We start from the raw sequence: 15,140 nt of genomic DNA, 5'->3' as shown, positions 1-15,140 counted from the left end.
GATATATTGTTTCCAAATATTGTCTTCCATTGTGTAGGCTGGCTTTTCACTTTCTTGACAAAGTTCTTTGATGCAGAAAACTGTTTAATTTTGAGGAGTTCCCATTTATCTATTTCTTTCTTCAGTGCTTGTGCTTTGGGCGTAAGATCTAGGAAACTGCCTCCTATTATAAGATTTATAAGATATTTACCTACACTTACTTCTAAAAGTTTTATGGTCTTAAAACTAATGTTTAGGTCTTTGATCCATTTTGAGTTAATTTTTGTATAGGGTCTGAGATATGGATCCTCTTTCATTGTTTGCATGTGGATATCCAATTCTCTAGGCACCATTTATTGAAGAGACTGTTCTGTCCCAGGTGAGTTGGCTTGACTGCCTTATCAAAGATCAGTTGTCCATAGATGAGAAGGTCTATATTTGAACACTATTCTATTGCATTGGTCAGTATATCTATCTTTATGCCACTACCATGCTGTTTTGACCACTGTAGCTTCATAATATGCCTTAAGTCAGGTAGTGTGAAACCTCTGACTTCATTTTTCTTTCTCAGGATATTTTTAGCTATTTGGGGCACACTGCCCTTCCAGATAAATCTGGCTATTGTTTTTTCTATTTTTGAAAAGTAAGTTTTTGGGATTTTAATTGGTATTGCATTGAATCTATAAATCAATTTAGGTAGAACTGATATCTTAACTATATTTAGTCTTCTAATCCATAAAAACAGTATGCCCTACCATTTATTGAGGTCTTCTGTGATTTCTTCTAGCAATTTCTTATAGTTTTCTTTGTATAAGTCTTTTATGTCCTCAGTTAAATTTATTCTTAAATATTTTATTCTTTTGGTTGCAATTGTAAATGGATTTTTTTCTTGACTTTCCCCTCAGATTGTTCATTACTAGTGTATAAAACACTACAGATTTTTGATGTTGATCTTGCAACCTGCCACTTTACTGCACTCATCTATTAGCTCTAGTAGTTTTGCTGTGGATTTTTCAGGGTTTTCGACATATAGTCTCATATCATCCGCAAACAGTGAGAGTTTTACTTCTTTCTTTCCAATTTTGATGCCTTGTATTTCTTTTCCTTGTCTAATTGCTCTGGCTAGAACTTCCAACACAATGTTGAATAATAATGGTGATAGTGGACATCCTTGTCTTGTTTCTGATTTTAGGGGAAAAATTTTCAATTTTTTGAGGGTGATGTTAGCTGTGAGTTTTTCTTATATTCCCTTTATCATCTTGAGGAAGTTCCCTTCTATTCCTATCCTTTGAAATGTTTTCAACAAGAAAGGATGTTAAATTTTGCCAAATGCATTTTCTGCATCAATCAAGATAATCATATGTTTTTTCTGCTTTGATTTGTTGATACGGTGTTTTACATTAATTGATTTTCTTATGTTGAACCATCCTTGCATACCTGGGATGAATCCTACTTGGTCATGGTATATAATTCTTTTAATGTGCTGATGAATTCGATTTGCAAGAATTTTTTGAGAATTATTGCATCTATATTCATTAGAGAGACTGGTCTGTAATTTTCTCTTTTTGCAGTATTTTTGTCTCAGTTTTGTATGAGGGTGATGTTGGCTCTATAGAATGAGTTAGGTAGCCTTCCCTCCTCTTCAGTTTTTTTAAAGAGTCTGAGCAGGAGCGGTACTAATTCTTTCTTGAATGTGTGGTAGAATTCCCATGTGAAGCCATCTTGTCCCGGACTTTTCTTTTTTGGGAACTTCTTAATGACTAATTCAATTTCTTTACTTGTGATTGGTTTGTTGAGGTCGTCTATTTCTTCTCGAGTCAATGTTGGTTTTTTATGCCTTTCTAGGAAGTTGTCCATTTCATCTACATTGTCTATTTTATTAGCATAAAATTGTTCATAGAATTCTGTCATTACTTCCTTTATTTCTGTGGGGTCAGTGGTTATGTCTCCTCTTCCATTTCTGATCTTACTTATTTGCATCCTCTCCCTTCTTTTTGTCAGTCTTGTTAAGGGTCCATCAATCTTACTGATTTTCTCATAGAACCAATCTGGTTTTGTTGATTTTCTCAATTGTTTTCATGTGCTCAATTTCATTTATTTCTGCTCTAATCTTCATTATTTCTTTCCTTTTGCTTGCTTTGGGGTTAGTTTGCTGTTCTTTCTCTACTTCTTCCAAATGGACAGTTAATTCCTTGATTTCTGCCCTTTCTTCTTTTTTGATATAGGCATTTAGGGCAATAAATTTCCCTCTTAGCACTGCCTCTGCTGCATCCCATACATTTTGATTTGTTGTGTTTTCATTTTCATTTGCCTAGAGATACTTACTGATTTCTCTTGTAATTTCTTCCTTGACCCACTGGTTGTTTAAGGGTGTGTTGTTAAGCCTCCATGTATTTGTGAATTTTCTGGCACTCTGCCTATTATTGATTTCCAACTTCATTCCTTTATGATCTGAGAAAGTGTTTTGTATGATTTCAATCTTTTTAAAATTATTGAGACTTGCTTTGTGACCCAGCATATGGTCTATCCTTGAGAATAATCCATGAGCACTTGAGAAAAAGGTGTATCCTGCTGTTGTGGGGTATAATGTTCTATAAATGTCTGTTAAGTCTAGCTCATTTATTGTATTATTCAAATTCTCTGTTTCTTTATTGATCCTCTATCTAGATGTTCTGTCCATTGATGAGAGAGTGGAATTGAAGTCTCCAACTATTATGGTAGATGTGTCTATTTCTGTTTTCAGTGTTTGCCTCATGTATTTTGGAGCATTCTGGCTTGGTGCATAAATATTTATAATTGTTATGTCTTCTTGTTGAATTGTTCCTTTTATTAATACAGTGTCCTTCTTTGCCTCTTTTAACTGTTTTACATTTGAAGTCTAATTTGTTGGATATTACTATAGCTATTCCTGCTGTTTTCTATTGTTATTTGCATGGAATATCTTTCCCCAACATTTCACTTTCAATATATGTTTATACTTGGGTCTAAGATGTGTTTCCTGTAGACAGCATACAGATAGGTCCTGTTTTTTAATCCATTCTGCCAGTCTATATCTTTTGATTGGGGAGTTTAATCCATTAACATTTAGTGTTATTACTGTATGGGTAGTACTTTCTTCTACCATTTTACCTTCTGGATTTTATATGTCATATCTAATTTTTCTTCTTTTTACCTTTACTGATAGTTTTCCTTTCTATACTCTTCTCCACATCTCTGTCTCCTGGCTTTTTGTATCTGCCTCTAGTGCTCCCTTTAGTATTTCTTGCAGAGCCAGTCTTTTGGTCATAAATTCTCTCAGTGATTTTTTTGTTTTAAAATGTTTTAATTTCTCCCTCATTTTTGAAGGACAATTTCACTGGATATAGAATTCTTGGTTGGCAGTTTTTCTCTTTTAGTAATTTAAATATTTCATCTCACTGTCTTCTCGCCTCCATGGTTTCTGCTGAGAAATCTACGCATAGTCTTATTGGGCTTCCCTTGTATGTGATGGATTGCTTTTCTCTTGCTGCTTTCAAGATTCTCTCTTTCTCTTTGACATCTGACATTCTGATTAGTAAGTGTCTTGGAGTACATCTATTTGGTTCAATTCTGTTGGGGTGGGTATGCTGCTATTCTTGGATCTGTAATTTTAAGTCTTTCATAAGAGTTGGGAAGTTCTCAGTGATAATTTCCTCCATTAGTTTTTCTCCTCCTTTTCCCTTCTCTTCTCCTTCTGGGACACCCACAACACGTATATTCATGCATTTCATATCGTCATTCAATTCCTTGAGTCCCTGCTCATATTTTTCCCTATATTTTCTTTTGCTTGTTAGATTTCAGATGTTCCGTCCTCCAGTTCACTAATCCTATCTTCTGCCTCCCAAAATCTAACATTACAGGTTTCCAGTGCTTTTTCATCTCTTCTACTGTGCCTTTCATTCCCGTAAGTTCTGTAATTTGTTTTTTCAGACTTTCGATTTCTTCTTTTTGTTCATATCTTGCCTTTTTTTATATCCTCCCTCAATACATTGATTTGATTTTTGATGAGGTTTTCCATGTCTGTTCGAACATTCTGAGTTAATTGTTTCAACTCCTGTATCTCATTTGAATTGTTGGTTTGTTCCTTTGACTGGGCCATCTCTTCAATTTTCCTAGTATGATTCATTGATTTTGCTGGTGTCTAGGCCTTTAATTACCTTAGTTTATTCTGGAGATTGTTTTCACTTTTTTTACCTAGGATATTCTTGCTGGATGACTTCATTGTCTATCTGTTCTTTGACATTCAGTTAAGCTTTTTCTGGACCACTAGCTTAGGTTTTAACAGATCAGAATTTTTCAGTTATTGTTTTCCTGTTTCTTGTCCTGACTGTATGGTTCCTCCCCCGCCCCCTTTAGGAGGATCTACTTAGGTACTATAGACCCCATTCAGATTTTACAAGACCAAACTGGGCTCCTCTCAGGAGGAAAAGTCACCTGCATCAGTTTTCCCTAAGGGTGAGACCCAACAGGTTGAAAGATTTTCCTATGAAGCCCCTACACTCTGATTTTCCTAGCCTGCCCAGTATGTGGTGCTTGTCTGCCTGTGGGTCCCACCAGCATAAGGTAATGTCATATGTTTAATTTCAGCAGACTCTCCCTGCTGGGGGTGTGGTTGAGACAGAGGAGAGGTTGTAGACAGGCTTTAATGGCTTCAGTTTTCCAGACCCCAGGGTCTGAATTCCTTGAGGAATGGATTCCACCTGAGGTGTGCTCCACCCATATCCCCGGGAAGGCACAGCCTCCAGACAGGCTCTCAGACAAGTTTAATTCTGCCCTTGCTTGGGGCAGTTGAGGCCTGAGAAGCCTTGCAATTGTATGCAAAGAGCAGTCAAGCCATAGAAACAAAGCCACACACACACACAAAAAAAAAAACAGAAGAGAAAAAAAATCCATTCCAGACAGGACCCCTGTTCCTTGGGTTTGCCAATCAAGAGCTTAAGTTGGTATGTTGCTCTGTGTATCTCCAGATCCTATGTGCCCCCTCCTTTCCTTCAGGGCCCAGAATCATTCAAGTATTTTATGATGTTCTATCTAAAAAAAGCCTTTTTTTTTTTTTCTTTCTCTTTTTCTGTCAGCCCTGCCCCCTCTATGCTGGGGCAAGAACCAGAAACCTCAATTTTTACTCCAGGTTGAGTTGAGCTGGGGGCCTATTTTTAGTAGTCAGAATTCGTTAATTAATTTCACAATTGGAGCTTGGTTGTGCTCAGCCCCTTGCTGTTAGTAAAGACTTTCCTTTCCCCTTTGGGAAGCAGCCTGTGGAGAGGGGCACCGGCCTGTGCGCCTTGGGGAACTCACGGTTCTGGGTGGGCTCACATCCTGTCCAGCTTGTCCAGATTGGGGTACGCTGTGTGTCCAGTCACTGATGTGGCCCCAGCAGTTGTTCTGTACTGTTCCTGGCTATTTACTAGCTGTTCTGGAGGATGAACTAAATCCCATACCTCACTAAGCTGCCATCTTGGCTCCTCCTCCTTTATCTCTTTTGCCACATTTTCTTTCATCTCCTTGAGTTGACTTAGAAAATTTGTTTTAATATCATCAATCAGTTGTTTCAACTCATGAATATTAAATTTTAGTTTGTTCCTTTGACTGGGCCATATTCTCCTGTTTCTCAGTATGGCTTGTAACTTTTTGGTGGTGTCTAGGCATCTGATTTTCTTGATAAGTTTATTCTGGATGTCAGTTTTTTTTTTTCCTTACTTGAGTATTCTTGTTGATTGGCTTTCTGCTACAGCTCTTCTTTGACTTGGTTCACTGTATTCTAGACTTTTAAAATAGCTTATGTTTAACTGATCATAATTTTTTCAGCACTTATTCATCTGCTACTTACTCTGAATATATGGTATTATTTTTGAGATTGCACTATTTGTACAATTGTTTCACCTCCAGGAAAAATCTTCCTTTTCTCTCTTCCTTCTCTGGGAATAATCTGTGTTTGTTTTGTATTTGCCTCTAAATGTTTTTAATGCTCCTTTCATTATCTTTAGCTACTTTTACCTGGATGGCCAATTCTGGGAGAAGAGTCTCTCAAGAGAGGACCTACTTTAGTCAGTTTCTTCTAGTCAAAACAGGCCCAGGACCCAGGACCCAGGACGGGAGTGTAGATCAGTTCCAAAACGCCTGATTGGCCCAGTAGGATGCCAATTTTCTCTACGGCATCTCCCTGATTATGTGTTTTCTTGTCATGCCCAGCAAATGTGCTCTTCAGCCAACTGTTCCACAGTCCCCAGGTATTGCAGTGCCTTTAATTCTGAGCTTACTCCATCCTTGCTGGTGCATGGTTGAAACAGAGGTTGCCAGCTGCTTTTGGCTGAGGTTGGTTCAAACTGTTGTTCAGATCCCAGGTCATGGAATCTGAAGTCTCTAATCAATAGGCACAAACTGGACCTTATCATACTCCCTTTTCTTGGGGGAAGAGCTGCCTTTCAGCACCTTGTTCCCTACTGTCCAAGAGGATACTGTCTCTCAATCAGCCCTGTTTCTACCCTTGCCAGAGGCAGGGTTGAAACGGAGGCTGGTTAAAGTTGTAGTTGTTCTTGGAGCTCGAGTTCTGCACTCTGAATTCAATAATCAAAAGCGGAAGTCAGTGCACGGCCCTGCCTCCCCCTTTTCTTGGGGAAGAGCTGTCTTTCAGCAAACTGATTTCTGATGCCCCAAGAAGTTATTTTATCTCTCAATCTACCACGCTTCCTCCTCCACCTGGAGCAGGATTGAAACAGAACTTGCTAGACGCTTTCTTTCTTGGGTGGGTTGTAAATTTACCTGTGTGCAGAGTTGGTAACCAGAATTCTGAATTTTGCTAACCAGAAGCTACAACTAGTGCCTGGCTCGGTAAACCGCCACCATGTTACTGGGAAAGAGGGCTTCTTTTTCTAGCCAGATAGTGGCTCCTGAGACAGCTACTCTGCCATTGGGGGATAGGCACCAGCCTCCACAGCATGGAAAAGTCTACTCACAGCTCTTCACTATAGTTTATCAGTCTCTTCTTTCTGTTCATCCCTGATGGTGTACAGTGTTCTTCTGGTCTCTGGAGCTACCAAAGCAGTGGTTTCAGACAATTCCTGGCGACTTACTAGCTGCCCTGAAGGATGAACTGAATCCTAGAACTTTCTACTTTGCCATCTTGGTGAAAAAACATACCATCTATGAAAGCTCTTTTCCTATAGGTGCTGCTGCCAACATCTTTCAAGCTCACAGATATATTTTTTTTTTTGCATGGGTAGGCACTGGGACTCGAACCTAGGTCTCTGGCATGGCAGGCGAGAACTCTGCCTGCTGAGCCACGTGGCCCAGCTAGTTTGGTTTGTTTTTGAACTCTTTATTCTATTTCATTAGTTTATGTCTAGTCTATGCCAGTGTCAAATGGTTTTTATTATGGTTTAAACATAGTATGTCTTTATATGCTAGGATGAGTCTTCCTCAGAGTCTAAATGTCTGTTCATTAAGCCCATTTTTTTTCTTCTTGGGCTTGCAGCTAGATTGCATTTTCCAACTTCTCTTCCATCCTTGTGACTACGGCCCTGTTAATGAGTTGTGAGTGGAACTGATATGTGCTACCTGCACACCAAAACCTCCCAGATGTTATCTTCCACTCTACATACAGAGGACTTAACTGGCACTAGAAGAAACCCGGCCCCCTGCATTACAATGTAGAAAGATGCCGGCTACTTAGGAAGATGGGCACTGAATTATTTGAGAAATGCAATTACATAGCATTAAGAAACTGAGGTTTGGGGTCTTTTATAATGGCTAATGTTATCCTAATAGATGTAAACATTTTGTTTGTTGAGTTCTGGAAAAAATTAGACTTTAACTGCAGCTGCATTATTTCTATGTTAATTCAGGGAATAACACCACCCTTATCAAGTTCAGTTGTACCTCCATGAAGATGATATAGTTATAATTTTCTTCACATTCTTTGAGATTTAAAATTAGCTTGCCTTAAAGACCTTGCACATTTTTAGATGAATAGTTGGATACTTTATAGTTTTTGCTGCTATTGTGCATAGAAACACCGTTTCCCATTATATTTGCTACATGGTTATTGTTGGCTTAGAGCAATACTACTGATTTTCAGGAGTTGATCATGAACATAGCAACTTCCAAAGGATTTCTGGCACTAAGCTGCCCAACCCATTTTATTAAAAATTATCCAGGTCATAAATCTATTGCATTAGATTCTAACTTATTATCATCATCTGACACTGACAGCTTATTTCACTTATGTTGAAATCCACATAACTTTTTAAAAAAGCAATAGCTGATCATGCCAATTCCTAATTGGAAGACCTCTAATGGTTCCTGCTGGCTTGTAGGATAATGCCCAATTCCTCACTGTAACTCAAAAAGACTCCACAATCTAACTCCAACCTATAACTCCACTCCTCCCTTCTCTCCCCAGCATTCATCCTGGGCTGCATGCATATAAAATCTCTGTTCAGCTCGTCCCACCTAGAATGATGGTCTCCTCCACCCTGTAACTCCAGTCCTCAAGATTTTGAAGACCCAGATCACCCCATGATGCCCTTTGCCTCTCCCAGGCAAAATTCCCTTTCCTTCTGTGCTCCCACAATATGCTATATAATTCTTTATATTTCAAACACATATTATGTTGGAATTATAAAGGTTTTGCCTGCCTCTCCTACTAGATTCAGATTCTGGGAGGCAGTAACTGGCTTGCATGTTTCTATATCTTTGAGATATAACAAACAGTCGACACTTCAAAAATATTTGTTGAATGAATGATACTATTCTTTTTTCCTTTAATACTTGGCTTGCTACCCATGTGGCTTGTTTAATCTTGGTATTATGTTTAACTCAGGGAGACACATGGCAAGTAAAGCTACAGAATGAGGTGGGGTAAAGACAGGTTGATCTGGTCAGGGAACTGTCAGTTTCTTTTGGTTCTAGTACAGGTACAATTTTCAAAGGCCACCAAAGAAGAGAGAAAATGTTGCAAAGTGAGTTACAGTTTACCAAAACACTGGACATTCAGTTCTGGCTGGGGCAATGGGGTTGGTTCCCAAACCCCTTCGAAGTCAAGCTTATTTGGAATTCTTAGACAGGGCATAACCAACCCCCCAGCCGACAGCTTATGGCAAACTCAACACAGATATTCCTGTACTCTTCCAATTTAAGGCTCTATAGGCTGGAAGATAGAATATGTTTTCTAAAAGATGATAAAATGTTAAAAAAGGTCATGTCTTACTCAGACAGATGCTTTCCCTATACCAATAATAACCTTGTCAACTATTTTAGAGAGGAAAAAATCCATCCAGTGAGTTTATTTGTACTTTATGGTAACAAAATATACCCATACTACAATATTTTTAAGTAATTTATTTCAATAGAAATATTCAGAAATTTCTACTTAAATTCATTATATTAGCTTATGCAAACACACCAAAGATCACACACTCACATCTGCATATTAAAAAGAAATAAAAAGTGAGGAACCAAGCTGCACATCACCCAAGGAGGTCATAGTGCAATTGAGTGCTTCATCATTATAGTACCTCAAGTTAATTGGGATGAAGAGGAATAAAAATGGCTTGTATTTTCCTGTATATTACCATCACTGGGCATTTATCCACACAGATGTTTGATCTCTGTTAGATTACATTGTGAATCAACCTCTCCCTGTTTGCCCCTATCACGCGCACTTTCTAAGTCATAAAACAGTATCAATAATCAAACTGTAGAAACTCTTGAGACCTGGTGACTTATATCAGTTATTTTGTCATACTTATTAACTAGATAATTAATGGACTATATTTGTGAGTAGTTGTAGTAGGTGATATCCTTCAAGGGGAACTTGGGGGGGCAGTGCTAAAGCAAAGCTAACACGAAGTTTTCTGCTTGTCTAATTTTTAAAAAGTTCAATCTCAAAGCACTTTCTCTGACCACATATTCCTTTAATCCCACTACCACTTTGTAGTCCAAATGTCCAGAAACAAAATTTAATTTCTGCTAGTAAATCTTGAGCATAAGTTAACTCTTTGTTTGGCTTTGAAGACTATGTCTACTTGCCTAGTCTAGAATACACCAGCTCTTTTAAATCTTCACAGCTGAACAGCAGCAGCTGCAGATCTTGCAATAATAATTTAGAGAAACAAAATATTCTCAAGCTTTGTTTTCACTGAAAAAGCTTACATAGTCTCTCCCTTTAATTTAAACACTGGAGTTATTTTCACTACCCTGTCATATTTCCAAGTAAACAATAATGGCAGGCTAAGTGACTGTTCTGAGTTCAAAATGAACTGAAATAAAACCCATTTCTGGCCAGGGATTCTCATTCAATAGCTTTAATAAAACTCAAACAAATCTTTCTGGTTATATTTATTCTTTTAGGGGTTTTCAGAAAGACCTTACAATTTAATCTATGTTCAAACATCATTATCAACAACAAAAATAAAAATTAACTCTACTAGAAGCTCTTCAAAATTGCTTTTAAGAGTGCTTATCTAAAGGTTGATTTGGATGGGTTTATTTTGAATCTCCTACCCTGGAGGGAGAGCAGGAAGGACTGTTGTTAAAAAAGACTCAAAATGAAGGAGGACTGCAGCAATTACCTAGAGGTACAGACTTCCGTAGACTTGCTGTGATAAAGATGAAGCTGGCAGAGAGAGGGATAGCACATACTCCTGAAATAAGAGGAGTAAGAAGGGCAAATGATTATTACTGTCATACTTGATGCCCTAGAGTTAGTCTTCAAATTGATAAGGCACTGACCAATTTCCCCCACATTACAACTTGAGATACCAGTGTAATGAAATTACTTTCAATAAGATCAGAGTTTGTGACCACTGGTATCTTTCATTAGAACCTCCTAAGTAGAAAAAAAAAATCAGTTTAGACACAAGCCATTTTTAGAGCAACAAAACCAAAAAATACTTAAATTTTGAAAAGGCTGACCTTACAAGGAAAACAATTCACTATCAATGTGATTTATTAACAATTTCTGTATCTCGAAGCTTAGAAAAAAACAGTAAAATTTGCTATGTTTGAAAGAAATCCAGAAGAAGAGAGAAAATAAAAGGAAGCCCTAAAATGTTACTGAAGAAGTCAGACAAACCTCCCCATTTGCTTTATATCATCTACTCATGCAATACTACAACTATTCCACTGGGACACAGATGACTTCAACTTCGTTTTCAAAAAGGGATCCAATTATTCCAAAAGCCTTGAAGCAGAGGCTCTCTTTTATCAAAGAATATCTTCTGTTACACAACACCGGCATCCTTTGTTTGAGTGAGAAGATAATCTGGTGATTTAAAAAAATGATAAAGGAATGTGCCTCAAAACATACGAATAAACAAACAAAAAACAGCAAGCAACTCAACAGTGGATATGTTCTTTTAAAAAAAGTCAACAAAGTAAATCTACTAGTACTTTGATTTCCAATTAATATGATGCTTTATGGTTTTGCTTCCAGTAGTAAAGATATATAGTTTATAGATCTGCTTTTAAAAATGTGCAAGTCATTTGGCCAGCTAAATTAGAATAATCCTTGGAGACAACAGGCTGCTCTTTAAAGTCTCAGGTTCAACTAGTATACAGTGTGTTCATGCTAGAAACTGTAAGTATTTTTTCTTTCTATAACAACAGTAGTTAGTTGTTATGAATCATTATAAATCTTATAGAATAGGAATAAGTCACTTATAAAAATTTTGCAGCTATAAACATTTTTGACTCTTGACATACAAAAACCCCAAAACCAACACAGTCCATCCAGAAGATAGTACAATAGTCACACTGCATTTTCCACACAGGAAAAAAAAATGTCATTGAAGCACATGCCTAGGAAGAAAAAAATACTTGAACTCTAATAGTCTGGATCCCTTTTTTGTAATGTCTGCACAAGTTACATGGTTTAGAAAACAGATCAGGGGTATGTTTTGATCTGTTTTCTTTCAGTTCTTGTAGTGTAGAGATTACAGTAAAAATAATACTTTGAAAAGTAAGCAGAGCCTGAACACACAGGGGGCGTGAAACCAAAGACGGTGCTCAGTAAGGTCATTATGCAATTGTTTTTATAGCTGTCTTTAAAAAACGATGTTACCTCTAAATGAACAACAAGCCTCCAGGGTCAAATAAACTATCAAATAAGCTAGTATTATACACTACTACTAGGCCTTTATTATGCCAGTCTTTAGTCATATCATAAACCAGCTTAAATTAATTATAATTGAATTTCTAATAAGTTCTCCTGGGCCAGAAGAGAAACAACTGAGATTAATAATGATAGAATTGTTGAGTTTTTGGGTCACTAATTTACAAGCAAGGGCAAGCATACTAAGGGGAAAAAATTTCATGTTCCCATTAATAATAAATATTCATTTTGGTGTCATATTTTCTTTGTTTAATTACATCAGATATTGTTTGGTGAATTATGGATAAAAAAAATCACCTACACTGTTTTAATTCACTTCTCTTGCTGGTGTCAATTTATTTTAAATGCTAAAATTTGCTAATCTTTTACATGGGAAAATCTGTAGATAGAAAAACAATGATGCCTTCTACTGCACCATCACGTTTAGAGTTATTGTCAGTCAGAAGCCCTAATTCTATCCTCAGAGGACTATAAACCAAACTATAATGCTATTCTATTCTATGCAACCATTCATTAACATTTGGAGCTGAAAGTATCAAACACACTTTCAGCTCAGCTTTTTCGCTCTTTGGCAAAACTGTGATGTCAGGCTCTGACTTACAGTTGCATATCTTCACAGATATGACTCACCTACAACTTATCTACTTTAGCTTATTTATGACAAACAAAATAATAAAATAATCCACAGGGTTCTCATCCACAATGTATCTTTAAAAAAGTACATACACTTAAAAACACTTATTTCTGAAGAGAAATAAACAAACAGTAAAAAAAAAAGCAAAACAAAAGTAAGATGTGCAAGGTCTACAGAATAATACTGCTAGCTATGCCGATGATGTCTCTCTGTGTACCCAACTTGGGTTAAGCTTGGGAGTTCATTAATTGAAAATTCATTCAGCACAGGCAACATTTTGCCTTCTTCCAGTCTAGTCACTTTCCACAAAACCAGAAACAATGGTATCCTAACTGTGTAAAATGAGAAACATATATGAATTCTTAAATTCTTTCCAAAAAGGAAACTAAATTAAAAAAACTTAATACTCAGAAAAAGCTCTTCTACTTTCCTTTGAATAGATTTTGAGTTAATTGTTGTGTAGGCAATATTTTCTACTTAAGTTTCATGGATTTAAGGTTGAAATACTTATAATAAAGTGTAAAATTCTCTAAGGATACAAATGTGATGATTTATTTTTATGTGAGGCCTAAAGTAATAGAGATCTATTAGAGGATATCAGTAAAAAAATCATCTCTTACTCTGGCCACTGCTAAAATTTATGATGCCGCGTGAGTTTTTAATATCCAACACAAAGCCTGTGTTCAAGCGCTATTTTTTGTTAGAATTCTTAGCTATCTCACCTTCATACTTTTTGTTATCTGACATTTGTTTCTTTTGACAATTAAATGCATTATTGCATAGAAGAGCTCTCACAAAACTGCTTGGTCAACTACTGACAAAATGTGATTTTGTGACAGGGACTACATTCTCAGAAAAATGTTTTGTTAGTAAGGGTAAGTTGTATAAGAAGGAGAGTTTTGCTATCTAAAATTCCCAGAATCTCACTCTTTCACCTTTTTCCCTTTTAAAATTATTTTGCATGTCTTATAACAACATCACACACAAACACACACACACACACACACACACACACACACACACACACACACACACACAATCTCTTCCAAACAAATGTGTTCCTGAACCTCATACTGAACAAAAATAATGAAAAGGAATAATAAAAAAATAACTCTGGCATTGTGCACATTAAATACTGTAAAAGACAATATCCTGATGAAATATCAATATATCATTTTGGTGAAAAAAATCACCTGTGACTTGGAGAGGGAATAAGCGAACTAACTTGAAAAATCTAATTGTAAAATCTCAGAAACGTTTAGGTTGGGATTACAGTCCTCTATTAGGCAGATCTGCGGTTCAACAATGAATTCATATAGAAGGCTAAACTTTAAGCTCAATTAGACATGACCATGTTATCTGGAGTCTACTTCAAGGAAGTGTCTAGTATATGAACACTCAGGCTTTGTACCTCCTGCAGGAAATAATGTTCCCCATACAGTACTATATTTCAGAAGTTTAGTATTTAAAAAAGTCTCCCCTTGCCCCAAACAAAACAAACAATAATAAAACCCAAACCCTAAACAAACCCCAACAACTCATGTTATTAACATTTCTAATTCATACACTTTGCTGTGAGAAAATGAGTGAGGCTCCAAACTAATGGAGGCTAAATAAACTTTTCAGGTGGGTTGCTGGTATAATCCTTACAGTTAAAGTATCTTTATACCTCAGTTCAAAACCAGCTCCTGATGTAACCCATAAGAAATATGTTTTTCCTTTTTAAAGTGTATCTTAAAAAAGGCAATTCCCCCCTCCAAAATTAGTACAAAGTTAAAAGAAATGCAAACTAGCTACAATCTATTCCAAGCACAGCACCGCCAGAAGATTCACACACACTATTTGGTGTTTCATGTTGGTTTTCCTTTCATTCTTTTAAGGCAGTGGTTTCCACAGGTCAGTTAAGAGATAAGAAGAAGCATGGTCCATGGCAGTTCATTTTGCAATTCCAATTTGTTCTCTGGGAATATCTCACATCATTCCCTGAAATTAGTGCTTTTTTTGGGTTCAGAACTCCAAAGGCCGAGACGGAACCTCTGGGCTCTTTCCCGGCACAGAGTTAGTTCATAGCTGGGACTCCTTCATCAGGTTCTTGTTCTCGGGAGCAATAGTTGACCTTTCTTCTTTCTCAGGCTTTTACTCAAAAGTCATCAAGTTTGTAGGAACCTAAAAAAACACAAGCATTACAAACAGAGTGTTTAAGCTGTTTTTTTAAAGTGCTATTTCTTATCTTTCCTTGTTATTTATTTCCTTGTTATTTAGGCAAACCCAAACGTTAGACTCTTTCCTATCTCAACAGCTTTAAAAAAATTTTTTTTTTCTTATCTAAATAGCTTTTAAAAGGAATGTGACAGAAGGTACTGCAATAATTTACTAACAATGAATCTAATATGTTAGACA

General features: G+C 36.7%; 1 protein-coding gene and 1 long non-coding RNA gene across 14 annotated transcripts in view; one reads left to right on the top strand and one right to left on the bottom strand.

Moving 5' to 3' along the window:
* LOC143680684 (uncharacterized) overlaps positions 1-15,140 on the top strand; it is a 69,589-nt gene that overhangs the window by 12,748 nt on the left and 41,701 nt on the right. The window lies entirely within an intron of this gene.
* Positions 8,791-15,140, bottom strand: part of RALGPS2 (Ral GEF with PH domain and SH3 binding motif 2) — a 264,908-nt gene continuing 258,558 nt past the window's right edge. For 5 of the 13 annotated variants that reach the window (XR_013174130.1, XR_013174124.1, XR_013174127.1 and 2 more), the window contains one exon: positions 8,795-14,906. Coding sequence is in view for 2 of the 13 variants with exons in the window: in XM_077157113.1 (XP_077013228.1) it covers positions 14,877-14,906 (30 nt within the window). In the remaining 11 variants the exon portion in view is untranslated. Of the gene's footprint in view, positions 14,907-15,140 lie in introns of all 13 variants that reach the window. The other 8 variants (XR_013174132.1, XR_013174129.1, XR_013174128.1 and 5 more) reach the window with 4 other exon arrangements.

The sequence above is a fragment of the Tamandua tetradactyla genome, chromosome 4 (assembly GCF_023851605.1).
Source record: "Tamandua tetradactyla isolate mTamTet1 chromosome 4, mTamTet1.pri, whole genome shotgun sequence".
Taxonomy (NCBI): domain Eukaryota; kingdom Metazoa; phylum Chordata; class Mammalia; order Pilosa; family Myrmecophagidae; genus Tamandua; species Tamandua tetradactyla.
This window is presented reverse-complemented; position numbering and strand designations above follow the sequence as displayed.